Source organism: Brachyhypopomus gauderio, chromosome 14, assembly GCF_052324685.1.
Source record: "Brachyhypopomus gauderio isolate BG-103 chromosome 14, BGAUD_0.2, whole genome shotgun sequence".
In the NCBI taxonomy this organism is placed as follows: domain Eukaryota; kingdom Metazoa; phylum Chordata; class Actinopteri; order Gymnotiformes; family Hypopomidae; genus Brachyhypopomus; species Brachyhypopomus gauderio.
In genome coordinates this window covers 13,641,554-13,656,200 of record NC_135224.1, presented here as the reverse complement: position 1 = coordinate 13,656,200, position 14,647 = coordinate 13,641,554, and the positions used below count along the sequence as shown (strand labels likewise).

The 14,647-nt window shown below is 42.6% G+C and overlaps 1 protein-coding gene across 4 annotated transcripts; it reads right to left on the bottom strand.

Moving 5' to 3' along the window:
* Positions 1-336: 336 nt before the first annotated feature.
* sppl2 (signal peptide peptidase-like 2) lies at positions 337-14,562 on the bottom strand. 4 transcript variants are annotated; one of them, XM_076971967.1, is made up of 17 exons: positions 14,430-14,518; positions 10,630-10,767; positions 10,442-10,485; positions 5,248-5,364; positions 4,709-4,891; positions 4,540-4,629; positions 4,298-4,437; positions 4,058-4,200; positions 3,858-3,954; positions 3,657-3,773; positions 3,486-3,567; positions 3,280-3,354; positions 3,029-3,091; positions 2,809-2,908; positions 2,579-2,656; positions 2,258-2,418; positions 337-1,741 (listed from the first exon to the last, which is right to left on the bottom strand). In XM_076971967.1, the coding sequence occupies exons 4-17, from the start codon at positions 5,344-5,346 to the stop codon at positions 1,559-1,561; spliced, it is 1,611 nt and encodes a 536-aa protein (XP_076828082.1). In that variant the 5' UTR covers positions 5,347-5,364; positions 10,442-10,485; positions 10,630-10,767; positions 14,430-14,518; the 3' UTR covers positions 337-1,558. The 4 variants fall into 4 exon arrangements, 3 of the variants coding, with proteins under 3 accessions (XP_076828082.1, XP_076828083.1, XP_076828081.1); XM_076971968.1 differs by lacking the exon at positions 10,630-10,767 and having other exon boundaries at positions 14,430-14,515; XM_076971966.1 differs by lacking the exons at positions 10,442-10,485; positions 10,630-10,767 and having other exon boundaries at positions 14,430-14,562.
* Between the last annotated feature and the right edge of the window lie 85 nt (positions 14,563-14,647).

The window sequence follows — 14,647 nt, the reverse complement described above, 5'->3', positions numbered from 1 at the left end:
TCCAGCAGTGTTGGTTTTTCATATTGGCTAAGCCCATTATTTCTATAGTGATTTTTTTGAGCATCAGAATGGAATTCTTCCCTAATGAGACATGTGTTATAGGCTACCTCACCTCACGGTGCTCTCAGTTCATTCAGACGCACTGACTTGCTTCCATCTCCTGTTACACACTCAGGCCTCATTCATTATTCTGTAGCCTTTCATGCAGCTCTGTACATGTGTAGTGTTCACTGTAGTACATGCTACACTGGTCAGGTCATAATTGTCATACTACAAACTACCAGCTCTGTACACAATTTGATCAATGGATTTAAAGATTCCACAGAATTTTACAAATTAAGTTATTGTTCCTTTATTGTGGGCATTCTTTAAACAAGTCTCTACATAGCCTTCATTAATGCTACCCATATTGAGTGCCTTACAAAACATAGGCAGTTTAGAATCATATTTGCCAAAAATGCAAAAACGAAAATAAAAAACCATACATAAGACCTAAAGATTGAAGATCAAAAGTCAGGATGTCCTGATGATGCCCATTCAATATACTTCAACATATACTACATCTACTAGCAACCCAATAAGACAATAAGGGGATTATCTAAAAAATAAAAGGGGTTTTAAATGTATTTTTGTACGGAGTTCTTGCCACTAAACCATAATAGTAAACAGGTCTCATACCAGGCCACTGCACAAAACTTTAAAAAAGTACCTTAACTACAAAGTCTATACATTACTTAAAATATAAACAATAAATTATCGCTAGTGTCTAAAGCATACATACTGTGGATTTGTTTAGAAATCAATGGATACCAGACATCTCAGACATACCAGCGAGCTCAACAGTTTAAGGGGCGAATTTTACAGATTACTCACTTTCAGTTAAGGTATATGCAATCCAACAACACAGGAAAGGCCAAAACCCAAGCATGACATAATAAGGCAAAGATTCAGAATTGGGGGGGCCTTTAATTTAGCGTCGGTACCTCCGTTACATATGAAGGGTACACCCACCCATAATCCATACACATCATGCAAACCTCGATAGTTCAGAGGTTCAGGAAACAACTAAGAGTGATCCATCATTAGATGATACTTTTGGTTATCTCAGTCCTGCATAGCACCATATTTTAAAGGGTAAGGGACATCAGTGCGCTTTGATAAGACAGGACCAAACCTGTCTGGTGTTCATGAAGATAAATCAGGTTAGGTTTTACTGTGAGCCACGCTGAATTCCTGACATTTGTTGTAGAATGTCTAGCTGCACTTTGTTCCACACACAGGTTTTAAAGATTGTTAAGGTCCCAAAAACAACATTCCTGATGTCCTTCTAGGAGGTGCTGAACCTCCACTTTCCTCCCGTCCACTATGGTGTGCTGCAGGCTTTTAACCAGACTACTGTGTGATATCAGAGGTTAAAAACGAGTGCATCAGAGTTCTTGTTCTCTTGCCATCAGTCAAGTGCACAGAGATGAATACTGTCCGTCGTTTACAATGTCAGATTTGTAACTGACAAAAAAAAAATAAAAGGAAAAATGTGAATAAAAAATTGTTCAATCCCTTAGTCCAGTTTACTGCCCGCTTCCTCTGTGATATGAGGAACATCCTCTTGGGCTGATCGTGGAGGGTCTTCGCACTGATTGGACACCTCAGAAATTTGTGATTCAGGATTGACTACTGTCTCAGATGTGGGTGGTCCTGGGTTCTGAGTGCAGTTGATGGGTGCCATGACAATTGGAGGGTGCTGAGGAACAGACAAGTGAAAATTAGATTTCAGAGGCAGAAGACTAATCTGGCCATCAGAAGTGTCAACAGGAGAGCTACATATATGGTATACACAATCATTAAAGCATTACTGCGATTAGAGTCTACACCAAATTAGATGAGCAGAGCCTAGGTTTTAGATAATGTTATATGAGAAGGGAACAACCTAGCCAAGACTACATCATACAGAAGAAGTAGTGTACTTTAAAGCAGAGGAAAAGCACCACATATTGTTTCAGTGACAAACCTCTTATTCCACAGATGACATGTGCTTAAAAAAATAGAAATCTATCAGGAAACAAAAGATGAATCCTAAATTTAGAGACACAAGCCGGCACCAGGAGATGATGGAAAGCACCCACAGTAAAAATGGGAGACGCACAGCAGACACAAGATGGACACATGGGGTGTTTTACTCAACTGTGATTCTAGTTACTGTAAAAAACCCTAGAACTGTTCGATGCGAGGAAGGCACTCATATCAAACTGTTATTCACCACAAATCCACTCCCAGTCCAAAAGAGTGGCAGCTCCTTGCGCCACAGCGCCACCGCCAGGCTGGTGAGGAGAGTGCAAGGCACCAGGTAGAGCAGAGCAGGCTGGCCCATCTGCATCAGGGCCAGTGCCACAAATGTGATGAGCAGGCCAACTCCATAACCTACACAGAGATACGCTGCTCAGAACCACACCAGCATTTGATCGGACATACACAGGCTGCTCAAAAACACCTCTTGTGAAAATTAAAACAACACTTTGTAGGTACATTTCACCCGCAGTACATATGTGCATACTGACTTAGCCAGGTGTTAAATGCTCACCAATAGTGCAGGCCAGGAAGTAAATCCGTGAGGACTGCATGAGAATATCAAACCTGTGGCAATACGCTACAAGGAGCCCTTAGGAGGAGGAAGCAAAGCAAGAAAGTCCTAATGTGTTTGTTCATTAGCTGCATAAATTCAAGCACATACACAGACACACACAACCGTTCTGTACATAGATGTTTGAGGACACGTTTAGTATAAATCAGGTGCTCCTTGCAATTTGCTACCTGGTACTAGAATGTCCCCGAAGCCCAGCAGGGAGAACGGCCGGTCACACAGGGCCAGTGGAGAGAAGTTCAAACGAGGGACTTTCAGCACCATGGGCAGCTGCCAGCCACACACACACACACACACACACACACACACACACACACACATTCTGCTTTCAAACACAGCCATTAGAAGTCACAGAAGGAGTAACAGGTAAGAAGAAACCGGTCAAGTTACCTTCTCATGTGTAGAGGAACCAGATGGTCCTGCTGCTACTTCCACCATGATGCTCTCCCCACTCTGCATGCGTACACACACACACACACACACACACACACACACACACACACACACACACACACACACACACACACACGTGCAGAAAAAATGTGCTTCGTACATCAGAAGGTTGACCGTTAGTGGTAATATCTACTTATACAGACACGGTTACATCTAATATCTAATTAATATCCAATTACCCCACCTACCTTTGTGAAATACGGGGTTATAAACACAAAGAAGACATCATAAATGAAGAGCACCACGAGCAGTAAAGTGCAAGCCTGCATGAGAAACAACCAAAGGAAACAGATGAAACCCACACTGATGTCCAACTCGCACAGGGACAAAAGGGTTGGAATAACACATTCATTAAAAACAACAGCAGTTTTTATAATATCTCCAACGAGCTTACTTTAAACGTGGGCAACCTGATTGTTTTCAGCATGTAGATACAGAATGCAATGCCTAGAGCATCCTGGAGCACCCAAGCCCACCTGGAACAAATATCTGGGATTAAAGTTGCTGAATTTGTCCAACACCCCCCCCCCCCCCCCCCCCCCCTTTACTGTGCGTGTGTACATACTGGTCCTCATTGCGGAACACGCCCCACGTGACGCTCACAGCCACACACACTGCAGACAGCAGCAACATCCGTATCTGTGGCCGCTTGTGACAGTATGGCAGGTTGTTCTCAGGAATCCTGCCCAAAACACACACACACATAAAAGCGTTGTTTGTCATTGGTAACTGCAGAGGGAAGATATTAAAACTCACGCACCCTCACCTCCATGTCCCAATTGGGACTCGGCGAACAAAAGGCCAGAGGCAGCTGTACAGGCCCACAGAGGAGGCCAAGCAGAAGATGACGATAATCATATACACTGTAAAACAGGAGGGGAGAAGCAGGCTTATTAAAACCTGCAAAATTTTAGCAACTGCACACAGCTTCCTCATCTACAACACGGAGTGGAGTCGCCGATGTACCCAGGTGGTCGTAGAAGAGATAGAGGAGCACCAGCATGGAGCAGCACATGACCACGAACACGCTGATCATGATGGGCGTCACGTCCACCGTCTCCTCGTCCTGCTTCTCCACACTGTCGTCCCGTTTGTGCTTCATATATCGTCTGTAGGCATAACCACCCACACACACACCATGTGTCCGTACAGTGTAAAGGCTTAATGTTTGTATTCACAGGTGAGGAGTCCAGCTCAAAAACACACTTTTTAATGTCCCGGCTTCCAGCCCAGTATCCTCCCACTGCCACGGTGCCCACTGCCATCAGGAAGATGATCACCATGTTATAGTCCACTACTGGTTCATTGGGGGCATACATGGCGACCTGTCTTTTTTCTCCAAAACTCTGCAGACAGACACAGACGGGGCCTCAGGGCAACGAGCTTGACTTTATTACAACGTCCTTCAAAGAAACGGGATCAGAAATCAATCTAGGAGGAATAATCACCTTACTGATGTCCAGTAGGTCAGCGTAGCTAAGCAGAGCAACGGGGATGTCGATCTCCTCGTACTGGGTCTTATTGCCAAATGGTGGGATCTGGGGGGGTGACACAGCAGGGAATACAGTGTAGAGCGAGTACAAACCTCATCCCAACGTGTTGGTCACATCTACTCACCAGACGCTCCTTGCTGACAATGAGGAGACCCTTGGCACCGTTGATCTGAGCCAAGCGGACTTTCTCATAGAAGGTGCAGTTGCCACGCAGCACCATGGCGATGCGGTTCGGGAAACCGCCTTTCGGCACGTCGGACGCAGAGCACAGCACCGATGCGGTGAGGTCGTAGGTCTGTAGTCGTGACTGAGGACGGAGCAGGTACGTGGTTAGCAGCAAAACTATATGCACAGGAAACTGATAGTGTGTGGTTGTTTACCACTCATGGGCTTTTAAACTTCTACATAGCAGTATTTGGTACATTCAGAACTGACCAATGGATCATCTTTTACATCACACTATAAAATATTTTTCATAAAATGTACAGATATGGCAGCCTTTAGGAGCTACTGGACTAGTCTCTGACATTTTGATCCATTTATCATCACTACTGGCCAAATCTAGCTGATGTACAATAGAGCAGAAAGAAGAAGGAAACCAAAGACTTTAAATCTACTCCAATGATGTTGAATGTGTCCGTGGGTGTAGAGAATGGGAATTACTGCTTTATTGAGGTCTTGAGGCAGACGTGCCCACTGGGGGTTGAAGAATATGCAGTAATCCTTCCCTTTGCTTTTTCCCAACTCACTGAAGTGTGCCATGCCATATTCTCCCACAGCCTAGTGAAAACAATGGAGGTACAAATCATGACATCCACACAGCAATTCTGTGAAGATGATTGGGTCATAGGTTGGTGATCTGAAGCAAGAAACTAACTGCAAAGAGATCTGTGCTGGTTAGAGCTTACTGATAGACTGGAATCTGACAGAGACTGGAACTGGGATTCTTTCACCCAGCTCTTCATCATTATGAAATATAAAGTAAGCTACAGATAAACTGTAGTCTAATGATAGAATAGTGTTTTTCATTGTCTTTTATACACTGTCCTCTGTACTTCTGAATGCTGTTATACATGCAGACTTCCCTAGCACTGAAACAATCAAGTAATTTTACTAATTCTAGCATTACTAAATTTGGGGACTCATATATGCCCTACATTTAAGTTATCCATCCAAATTGATGTACACTTTCAAAGTGTTTCAAAAGATTTTTCTTCCGTTGGATCCCACGAAGATGTCTCCAAAAGTGTGTTTGCGGAACAAACTCCTTTCATGACTGGTTGGCCACTGCTGTTTTGATTGTGCTTTTGTGCAGTAAAATTCTCTATCTGAAGTTGTTTATTAACTTAAACAGCATGTTTTCTGAGGGACTGTCCTGTTGTTCATTGTGTCAGACATTTTCTGAAAGCAGGTGAATACTTGTTCATATTTCCTAGAAATCTGGCAATAAGAGAAAAAATATTTTATGTTCACATATTACTAAATATTACTCAGTTTTAACAATTTACTACAAATTACTTAATTTTAGTCTTTTATAAAAAATGTTTTCTGCTGTGCTAAAATGACTTTCTTAGATTGCATACTGAGCAAATCTGGATTCAAGGCCCAGTCTTCAAAAACTTTGTAAATATGACTGTTTGAAGAAAAGTTTGATACCTATTTGCAGCAGTAACACACAAATTATTTTTAAAAAATTATACATTGTGATTTCCGGATTTTTATAGATTATGTCTCTCACAGTGGACATGCATCAAAGATTAAATTTTCAGACCCTTCCGTGATTTCTAAGTGGGAGAACTTGCAAAGTCACAGCATGTTCAAATACTTATTTTCCTCACTGCAAATGAGTGAAACTGATAACTTGACAGCAACTCTCTTCTTTCTTACAGACAGAATATGTTCTAGAGTTATTTCAGTCTGGATTTAGACCCCACCACAGCACTGAAACTGCGCTGACTAAAGTAGGAAATTATCTCTGATAAAGGACACATTTCTTTTCTTATATTGTACTGTCTTTGGCACCATTGATCACAACATTCTACTAAATAGGCTGGAGACACTCATTGGCAAAAGAAGTCAAGCACTCTCCTGGTTCAAATCCTACCTTACAGATCGTTGCCAATTTGTACTTGTATATTCAGAGCATACAAAAGTAAAATATGGAGTTCGACAAGGATCTGTATTGGGCCCCATGTTATTTTCATTGTATGTCACATATGTCAAAGTCAAGGCCCGCGGGCCAGATCCGGCCCGCGAATTGATTATCTATGGCCCCCTGGATGATATTTAATTACTATTAGAACCGGCCCGCAGGCCACAGCCGCCCGCTGGTGTTTTGCACGCACAAACACTACATTCCCCACAATGCAACGGTAGCCCGCGAAGTCACTGCAGCGCACACAAGCGGCAAAGGTCCGCTCGGCGAAAATGACGTAATCGCAGTGGCTCCGCCCGTGGGCGAGGGCGTCGCGCGCTGTCGATTCGCGAGGTCGTGCACCTCTCGAATTTTGTAACGTTGTGCGCACCAGCACGTTAAACTTAATTAAGTTACATTTTTATACATATATTCGAAATGATTCGACATAATTCGCTTTTATTCACATTATTTAATGGTTGTTTATTTTCAAAACGCCCAATCTTAACGTCTTCACGTTCTCTCATGTTTCGTCCTGGAATTACAAGAGGCTCGTATTTGTTAACTGTTCAGTCAGACAGATATTTGTTGTGAAACGAAGTAGTTACAATTTCAAGCATTTTCAAGTACTTTAGCCTAAATTCCAGCACTTTTCAAACCTTTATTACTTTATTCATTTAATGTACAGGACATGTTTTCTTTGAAGGAAGTTTGTTTTTATCTGTTTGCTTGTTGAAAAATTTTTTCACTTGAAATTACTGACAGTAATAATAATAATAAACACTGTGTTAGGTCTTGGTTCAATAGGCTATGTGCAATCGTTTCAATGTTTTAATAAACATTGAACCAGTCCGGCCCTCGGCTTGTAGCAAATTTGGTTTTTTGGCCCTCGGTGCATTTGACTTTGACATCCCTGTTGTATGTGTTACTACTGGGCACAATAATTTGTAGGCATGGTATTAGCTTCCACTGCTAGGCAGATGATATTCAGTTGTATTTATCTTCAGCATTGAATTTGTGCGGAGAGGACAAGCAACATGCTCCCAAAATTATCCTGTTCAATTATAAAGATTATGCTGTTGTGAATAAAAGAAGAACTGCAACATGCAAGACATGTGGAGTCGGGATAAGAGATGGAGATGCAGCCACTTCAAACTTTGTTCAACATTTAAGGCTGCACAAACAAAAGCAAGTATCTGCTATGTATATTTCACATAATGCTATAACGGTTAGCTAGCTAGCTGGGATGTGATAACTCAGGGGTCGGAAATTAACTTTTACAAGTGTCCACATGAGCAACTTGACTTGTGTGAGCGGTCCGCACCAACGATAATTCGAAAGCGGGGACCGGGGGAGGACTGACGGACGGACGGACGGACGAACGAAAGTCACTGAGGTGATGACGACAATTGCGACGACATCTCACTCAAGCGAACCGAAACACTCAAATGCCTAACGTTAGTTAGTCTGACTAACTTAATATACTACTAATCAACTGCATCAATTGTGTTAAATGTTGAAATTACATCTAGTGACTTGACTAGGACTTGAAGTTTAAGACTTGGGACTTGACTCAAGACTTGATTGTATTGACTTGGGACTTGACTTGAGACTTGATTGTATTGACTTGGGACTTGACTCGAGACTTAATTGTATTGACTTGGGACTTGACTCGAGACTTGATTGTGAAGACTTGAGACTTACTTGTTACTTGCAACTTAGTGACTTGTTCACATGTCTGCTGTTCACGCTGGTTAGAAGAGGTATGTAAACACTGACCCCAGGATGAAGGAAGAAAAATGGTGTACACTGCAGGAATGCTGTATTTACCAAGTACTGTGATATCTGTCCATCTTCATATTACTGTTCACGTACAGGATTCCCACCGTTTGAGCTGCTGTATGGGAGACAAGTGCAAGGACCACTGGACATACTAAAAGAAGTGGGAAGGAGACACCACAGTTGCTGACTCAAGATGCGAGACAAGATGGCCAAACAATCAAGTCTGGTCCACAAGAACATGACAGAGGCTCAAAAGCATATGACCTCATCACACCACACTGGAAGAAAAAACTGTAAAAATTCCATAACAACATGCTAAGGTAATGGAGGGAAACGAAGAAGGAGACGGAACAGCAATGGGTGTATGTGGTCACAGAGTAAAATGAGCTGAGAGAGCAGTACAGAGGCATCATGACAGAGCCGGACTCATCACACCTGAGAGAGAACTGTGGAACGTGATTCCAGCAAGCCTACTCAAAGCAGAGCCTGGGAGGACTCAGTTGAAGACCACAATATCCACCTGAAAAAGAATGACCCACTCCGATAGACTTAACCAGCATGTCTGATTCCAAACCCAAGGAAAGAGGTGAAAACCATGAATAACTTCAGCATTATCCAAGAGCAAATGGTGAAGTCCAGCAATTCTAATCACAAAACACTATGGTGAGGTATGATTCTATATCAATGTCTAAAAGTTGAATGCAGTGTCTGCCTTTTACCCTTACCCAATGCCAAGACTGGATGAGTAAATAAGGCAACGTAACTGACAACACTAGATATGTGCTAAGGCTAGGGATGCACCGGATTAGATTCTCTCATATCCAGCCAGACCCGGATTTAGGCCAGATTTAGGCTCAGACCAGATTTGGGTAAGATTTTCTTAAAGATGCCAGAATCTGGCTTTGCCAGAGCTGGAATTCAGTGCATCTCTAGCTAAGGCTACACTCAGGGCCCAGTGAGTCATGCAGTGAAAGAGCTTACAGCATTCCGAGTACAAACTGGGTCATACCAGTTCATGGTGATGCCTTCTACATCACTAGATGTCACTGCCACATGGCATCCTGAGAGGCATCATTATCTACAGCTTGATGTGGGAGGAATACTTATAACACGTGTGTTGTGGAGGATAGAAGAAGCTGGGCTGACAGCAAACCCACCAAAGTGTTATCTAGCCAAGACTGAAGTCTCCTACCTCCGTTATGTCCTTGGAAGTGGAATTGTGCACTCACAAGTGGAGGAAATCCAAAGCTGTGCAGCATCAATGACCAAAAGAAGAGATCATTCTTGGGTCTTGTCGGATGATACAGGAGATTTAAACCTAATTTCTATTAAATACCAGCAGAGCGGTGGTACTAACAGACCTGACCAAGAAGGACCAGCCCCAGAAGGTCAAATAGATGGAGGAATGTGAAGCAGCCTTTGAGGACCTAAAAGCATGCTTGTGTTTTGAACCTGTACTGAGAATATCTGACAGAGCAACCCTTCATCATACAGATAACTCACTGGAAGATGACAGTGAGGACCTGAGACCAGTGCAGTACATCAGCAGGACTCAACTATTGAAAGGAAGGCGGCAGTAATCGTGTGAGCCCTCAGCTCGTTGAAGTACTCACTGGTATTGACTTCATCCTTGAACCTGATGACAAGGCGCTACAGTGGATGAATTGCAGTGTAACGCAAGGATTACCAGGTTGTATCTCAAACTCCCGCCATTCAGGTTAAATGTGAGATGTTGAAAGGCAGCTAGAGCATTACAGCAGGCTTCCTGTGTTATTACAGAGAGGAATCCTGAGCAATGGGGGGGGGGGGGTCGATAAGTACAGGTTCACAGTCCCATCACCAAAGACAAAGTAACGCTCCCCTCTGACTTCATAAGGTGAAAACGAGGTGATGCACTTAGCAGGCCAGCCCAGGAAAAGAGCCACCAGAAGGTGTACTTACCTTTTGGAGGTTGGGTGGTACTATAACTGTCCTAAGAAGGGAGCCTGTAAAATAAAAAAGACTGCATGTGCTTGACTTGAAAATGTAAACGGTACACTTATCGGTAGTCACCCATGGGATAATGTTTAAATAGTTTTAACCTCTTAAGCTATAATGGGACATTCTAGGCTTTAGAGGGATGAAGGTACCTGTACAAGTACAGCAGTTGGGTCTTTTTCAAGAGATTATGGTGGTGTTGTCACATCTCAGTAAGGAGAGAACTATTGTGGCTAACAGACCTCCCATTTTTACTAGTGACTGTATGGCGGGCCCAGCAGGGGGCACTTCTGCAGAAAGGGAAAAGGAGACATGTGAACTTGTCTGTGGCAACTAGTGAGGGAGCGTCAGTATGGCCGACTGCTCCCTGGCAGTTTGGCTCTCATTTTCCATGGGAGGAAGCCACCGGTTCTGGAAGAGCTGAATGGGCAGCACCAGTGCTGGTTGGTGGGTCTCCAAAGGCTGCAGGCAGTACGAGCAGCACATTCATCACCATCAATGGAAAAAGTTGGAAGCATGTAGGGCAACAGAAGCAAGTAAGGAGGAGGTTTGGGCAACATAGAAGACACTGTGTCAACTGTAGCAATGGAGAGAGTTGGACTTGTAGCAACAGAAAGAGCAACTGTGAGAGCTCCACCAGCACCAGGAATTATTGAGGCCTGTGTAAGAGATATTAAATGTTGGATGTCTCTAAACTTCCTCCAACTTAATGAGGACAAAACAGAAGTTCTCCTTCTGGGCTCTAAGGCCTCAAAACAGAAAATTCCATATCTAATGCATAATCTTGCAGACTACCCCATTGGCACAGTAGCCAAAAACCTAGGCGTCATACTCGACTCCGACCTATCATTTGATAAATACATAGATAATACTACTAGAATAGCTTTTCTACATCTCCGCAACATTGCTAAATTAAGAAATGCATTATCACAGGATGATGCGGAAAAATTGGTGCACGCCTTTGTTAGCTCTAGATTAGACTACTGCAATGCACTACTGTCAGGATGTTCAAATAGGAATCTAAATAAACTTCAAATAGTTCAAAATGCCGCAGCCAGGGTTCTGACCAGAACTAGAAAATTTCAGCATATCAGTCCAGTCCTATCAGCCCTGCATTGGCTCCCAGTTAAATTCCGTATTGACTTTAAAATTATTTTATTAACTTATAAAGCATTGCACGGGCTTGCTCCTGAATACCTTCAGGAACTTATTTCCTATTACGAACCCCCACGTCCACTAAGATCACAGGGTGCTGGTCTTTTATTAGTTCCAAAAATTAACAAGGTAACAGCAGGGGGAAGAGCCTTTTCTTGTAAGGCCCCCCAGCTTTGGAATAATCTTCCTAAATGCATCCGGGACTCTGACACAGTCACAATCTTTAAGTCTAGGTTGAAAACCCACTTATTTAGTTTAGCGTTTGATAATTAATATCCCCCCTTAGATAAAGGTACAGATCCAGGGGTTCACAGGCGAAGGGTTTTATGGTAGACTGGGGCACTGGTGCTGTCGTCCTGTCACTGCTCGTGGTCACTCAAGTTTGTTGACAGTGCAGTGGACGGATGCCATTGTCTCAGAATGCCCCCAAGCCTATGTTACCTTCTGGTTCTGCCTTTTTTAGCTAGGCTGTAATAATTTAACTTAATGCCGGAGTTGCTGCCAGAAATGTTTATAATTTCACCTGTCCTGTATATGTCCTCATACAGAGCTAATTTTCCCTGTTTCATTTCTCCACATGGCTGCCCGCCTGCTTGAGGAATAATGAGATGAGGAGACCAGCGATCCATCCTGGGCCGGCCACCTCCTGCCTAACCGGATGCCTACATCATGATGGACATTATTACATATTTTTCCTTTTCTTTCTCTTCTTTCTGTATAAATTGTTGTTGTTGTCATGGTGACTGGTGTCGGCCAGAGGAGGATGGGTTCCCCCCCTGAGTCTTGGTTCCTCTCAAGGTTTCTTCCTCATGCAAAAAACTAGGGAGTTTTTCCTTGCCACTGTCGCCTTTGGCTTGCTCACTGGGGGCTAGGACTCAGCACTTGTAAAGCTGCTTTGTGACAACAACTGTTGTAAAAAGCGCTATATAAATAAAATTTGATTGATTGATTGATTGAGCACTCCCCAAAAACATGCTAACAACTTACGCTACCACCAATGTCACAGAAAGAAACACTGCGCCAACTTTCAGCTACCATGTCATGCCAAGAGCAGAGTGGACAGCTGAGGTGCCACTGCACCAAGGGGACAATTCAAAGAGAGGACAGTCCCGAGAGAGGACAGTCCCGAGAGAGGACTCTGCTTCTGCCGCCAAGGAGCAGGCACCTTGCGGGACTCGTGCTGGCCAGGACTTCAGCTGCAGATGAGTGAACAGGGTCTGACCGTTGGGTGGGGTATTGTGTGGACATAGGAAGTGGGCCAGTGTGAAAATGGAGAGGGGCACAATGAAGGCTCATTATTCTGTTTGCCTTTCCAAAAACTTTTTTTTTAATGTTTTAAATATTATGTGTATGTAGTGTGCATGTCTTTGATTTGGTTAACGGTGTCCCTTTATGGTGAATTAGTGGTTTAGAAATGTCTCCCATCATTTGGGTGTGTTTTTCTGATAACTACCCTTCTCCCATTCTATTCCTTTCCTTTTTCTGCTTATTTTTCTGAGGGTCTCAAGACTCAGTACCTTGTTCCTTATGCAGAAATGTCTTTTAACTGACTTCAAAATGCTAATAGTCACTTGTTATGCTACTTTCTTAACATGTCTTGAAATTAACTTAAAATTGAAATATGATTCAACACGACTGATCCATCTGAATTATTCAAGTTTTTTGTTGATATAGTGAGCTGATATTTTAGCAGTTTTGCGGACTTTTTATAATGACCTCTTATAAACCAATCATTTTAGCCACATGTCTTAAAATTGATCTACAATTAAGTTCAGGTGACCAATCTGATAAATTTGGTGTCCATTAATTTTTTTAAATGCTAGCGTAAAATCAATTTGATAATGGTACAGCACAATCACTTCTTTTATTAACCAGTTATACTAAACTGCAGGTGTAATACTATTTGAACTCATTATTTAATAGTGAACTAAATTTGCGTTATGATTTGTTTTTGTATGCTAAATCTATTCCGGATTATTTAACTTAGCAAAAATCGTCATACAGGCACCACGTGGTTGGAGGGCCTTTTTGACCAAATCAGATCCCAGATCTGTGGAGATTCATCACATATTCTTCGTGGTCCCATCAGTTTTTAACAACAATAATTAGACGGAACCATATATTAAGACCAAGAAAATCGGGTTTCCTAAATAGATTCAAGATTCCTAAATATAATACAATAACTCCCTTAACTGACACTGAACCTAGTTTTGGATATATGTTGGACCAGATGCCAGATAATTTGGGAATTGTGACCAATGAAACGCTGAAATAAAGTTTGGTAAGCATTACTTGTTCAATTTCAACAAGATAGGGTTAGTTTGACGTTTTGAATTTAGCTTTCAGTGTATGGTATTTCAGTGTTTTGTCCACTACTGCTGAAATCAAAGATGCTAAAAGTTTTGAACACCCCCCCCCTCTTCCACCCCAGTAAAATAATAACCGTAACTGAATTCTGGTCAACCTTACCATCTACAAATACAACGGTCGCATTACCTAGTCACAGTGTTAAACAAACTTTCATATTTGTTTTCCATATTTAGTGATAATTTAATTTTCTTTATTAAGATTACAAACAAATTCAACAAGACACGCGAGCATCGCAAAACCAGGTAGATTTAAAGCTAAAAGCCATGATCACCTCCGCAAGCTAAAATGCTGCTAGCTAGCTAACTAGGTTAGCTAATTCTCGGCCAAAAAAGCATTTTCTTTGTTTATTTCTATGAATTCAGCATGTTCGCTTGTGCAACCCGATCACACCGACAATCAGTATATCATGTACAATAATATATCATACCTGTTTAATTAAAAGAGCTGCCCAGAGGAGACTCCACAGGAACCCCATGACTACCGACTGTTGTTGTTTCGCCCCATCCGCTGTGCGAGCCTGAACCTCCAGCTGGTTCGGCACGTCCCGCCCACATCTTGCAGGTACGTTTCTGATTGGTTGATTTTGTTCCGTCTCCAAAGAAAGGTCTGTGCAGGTGGCTCACATTCCTATCAATCATGGGAAGA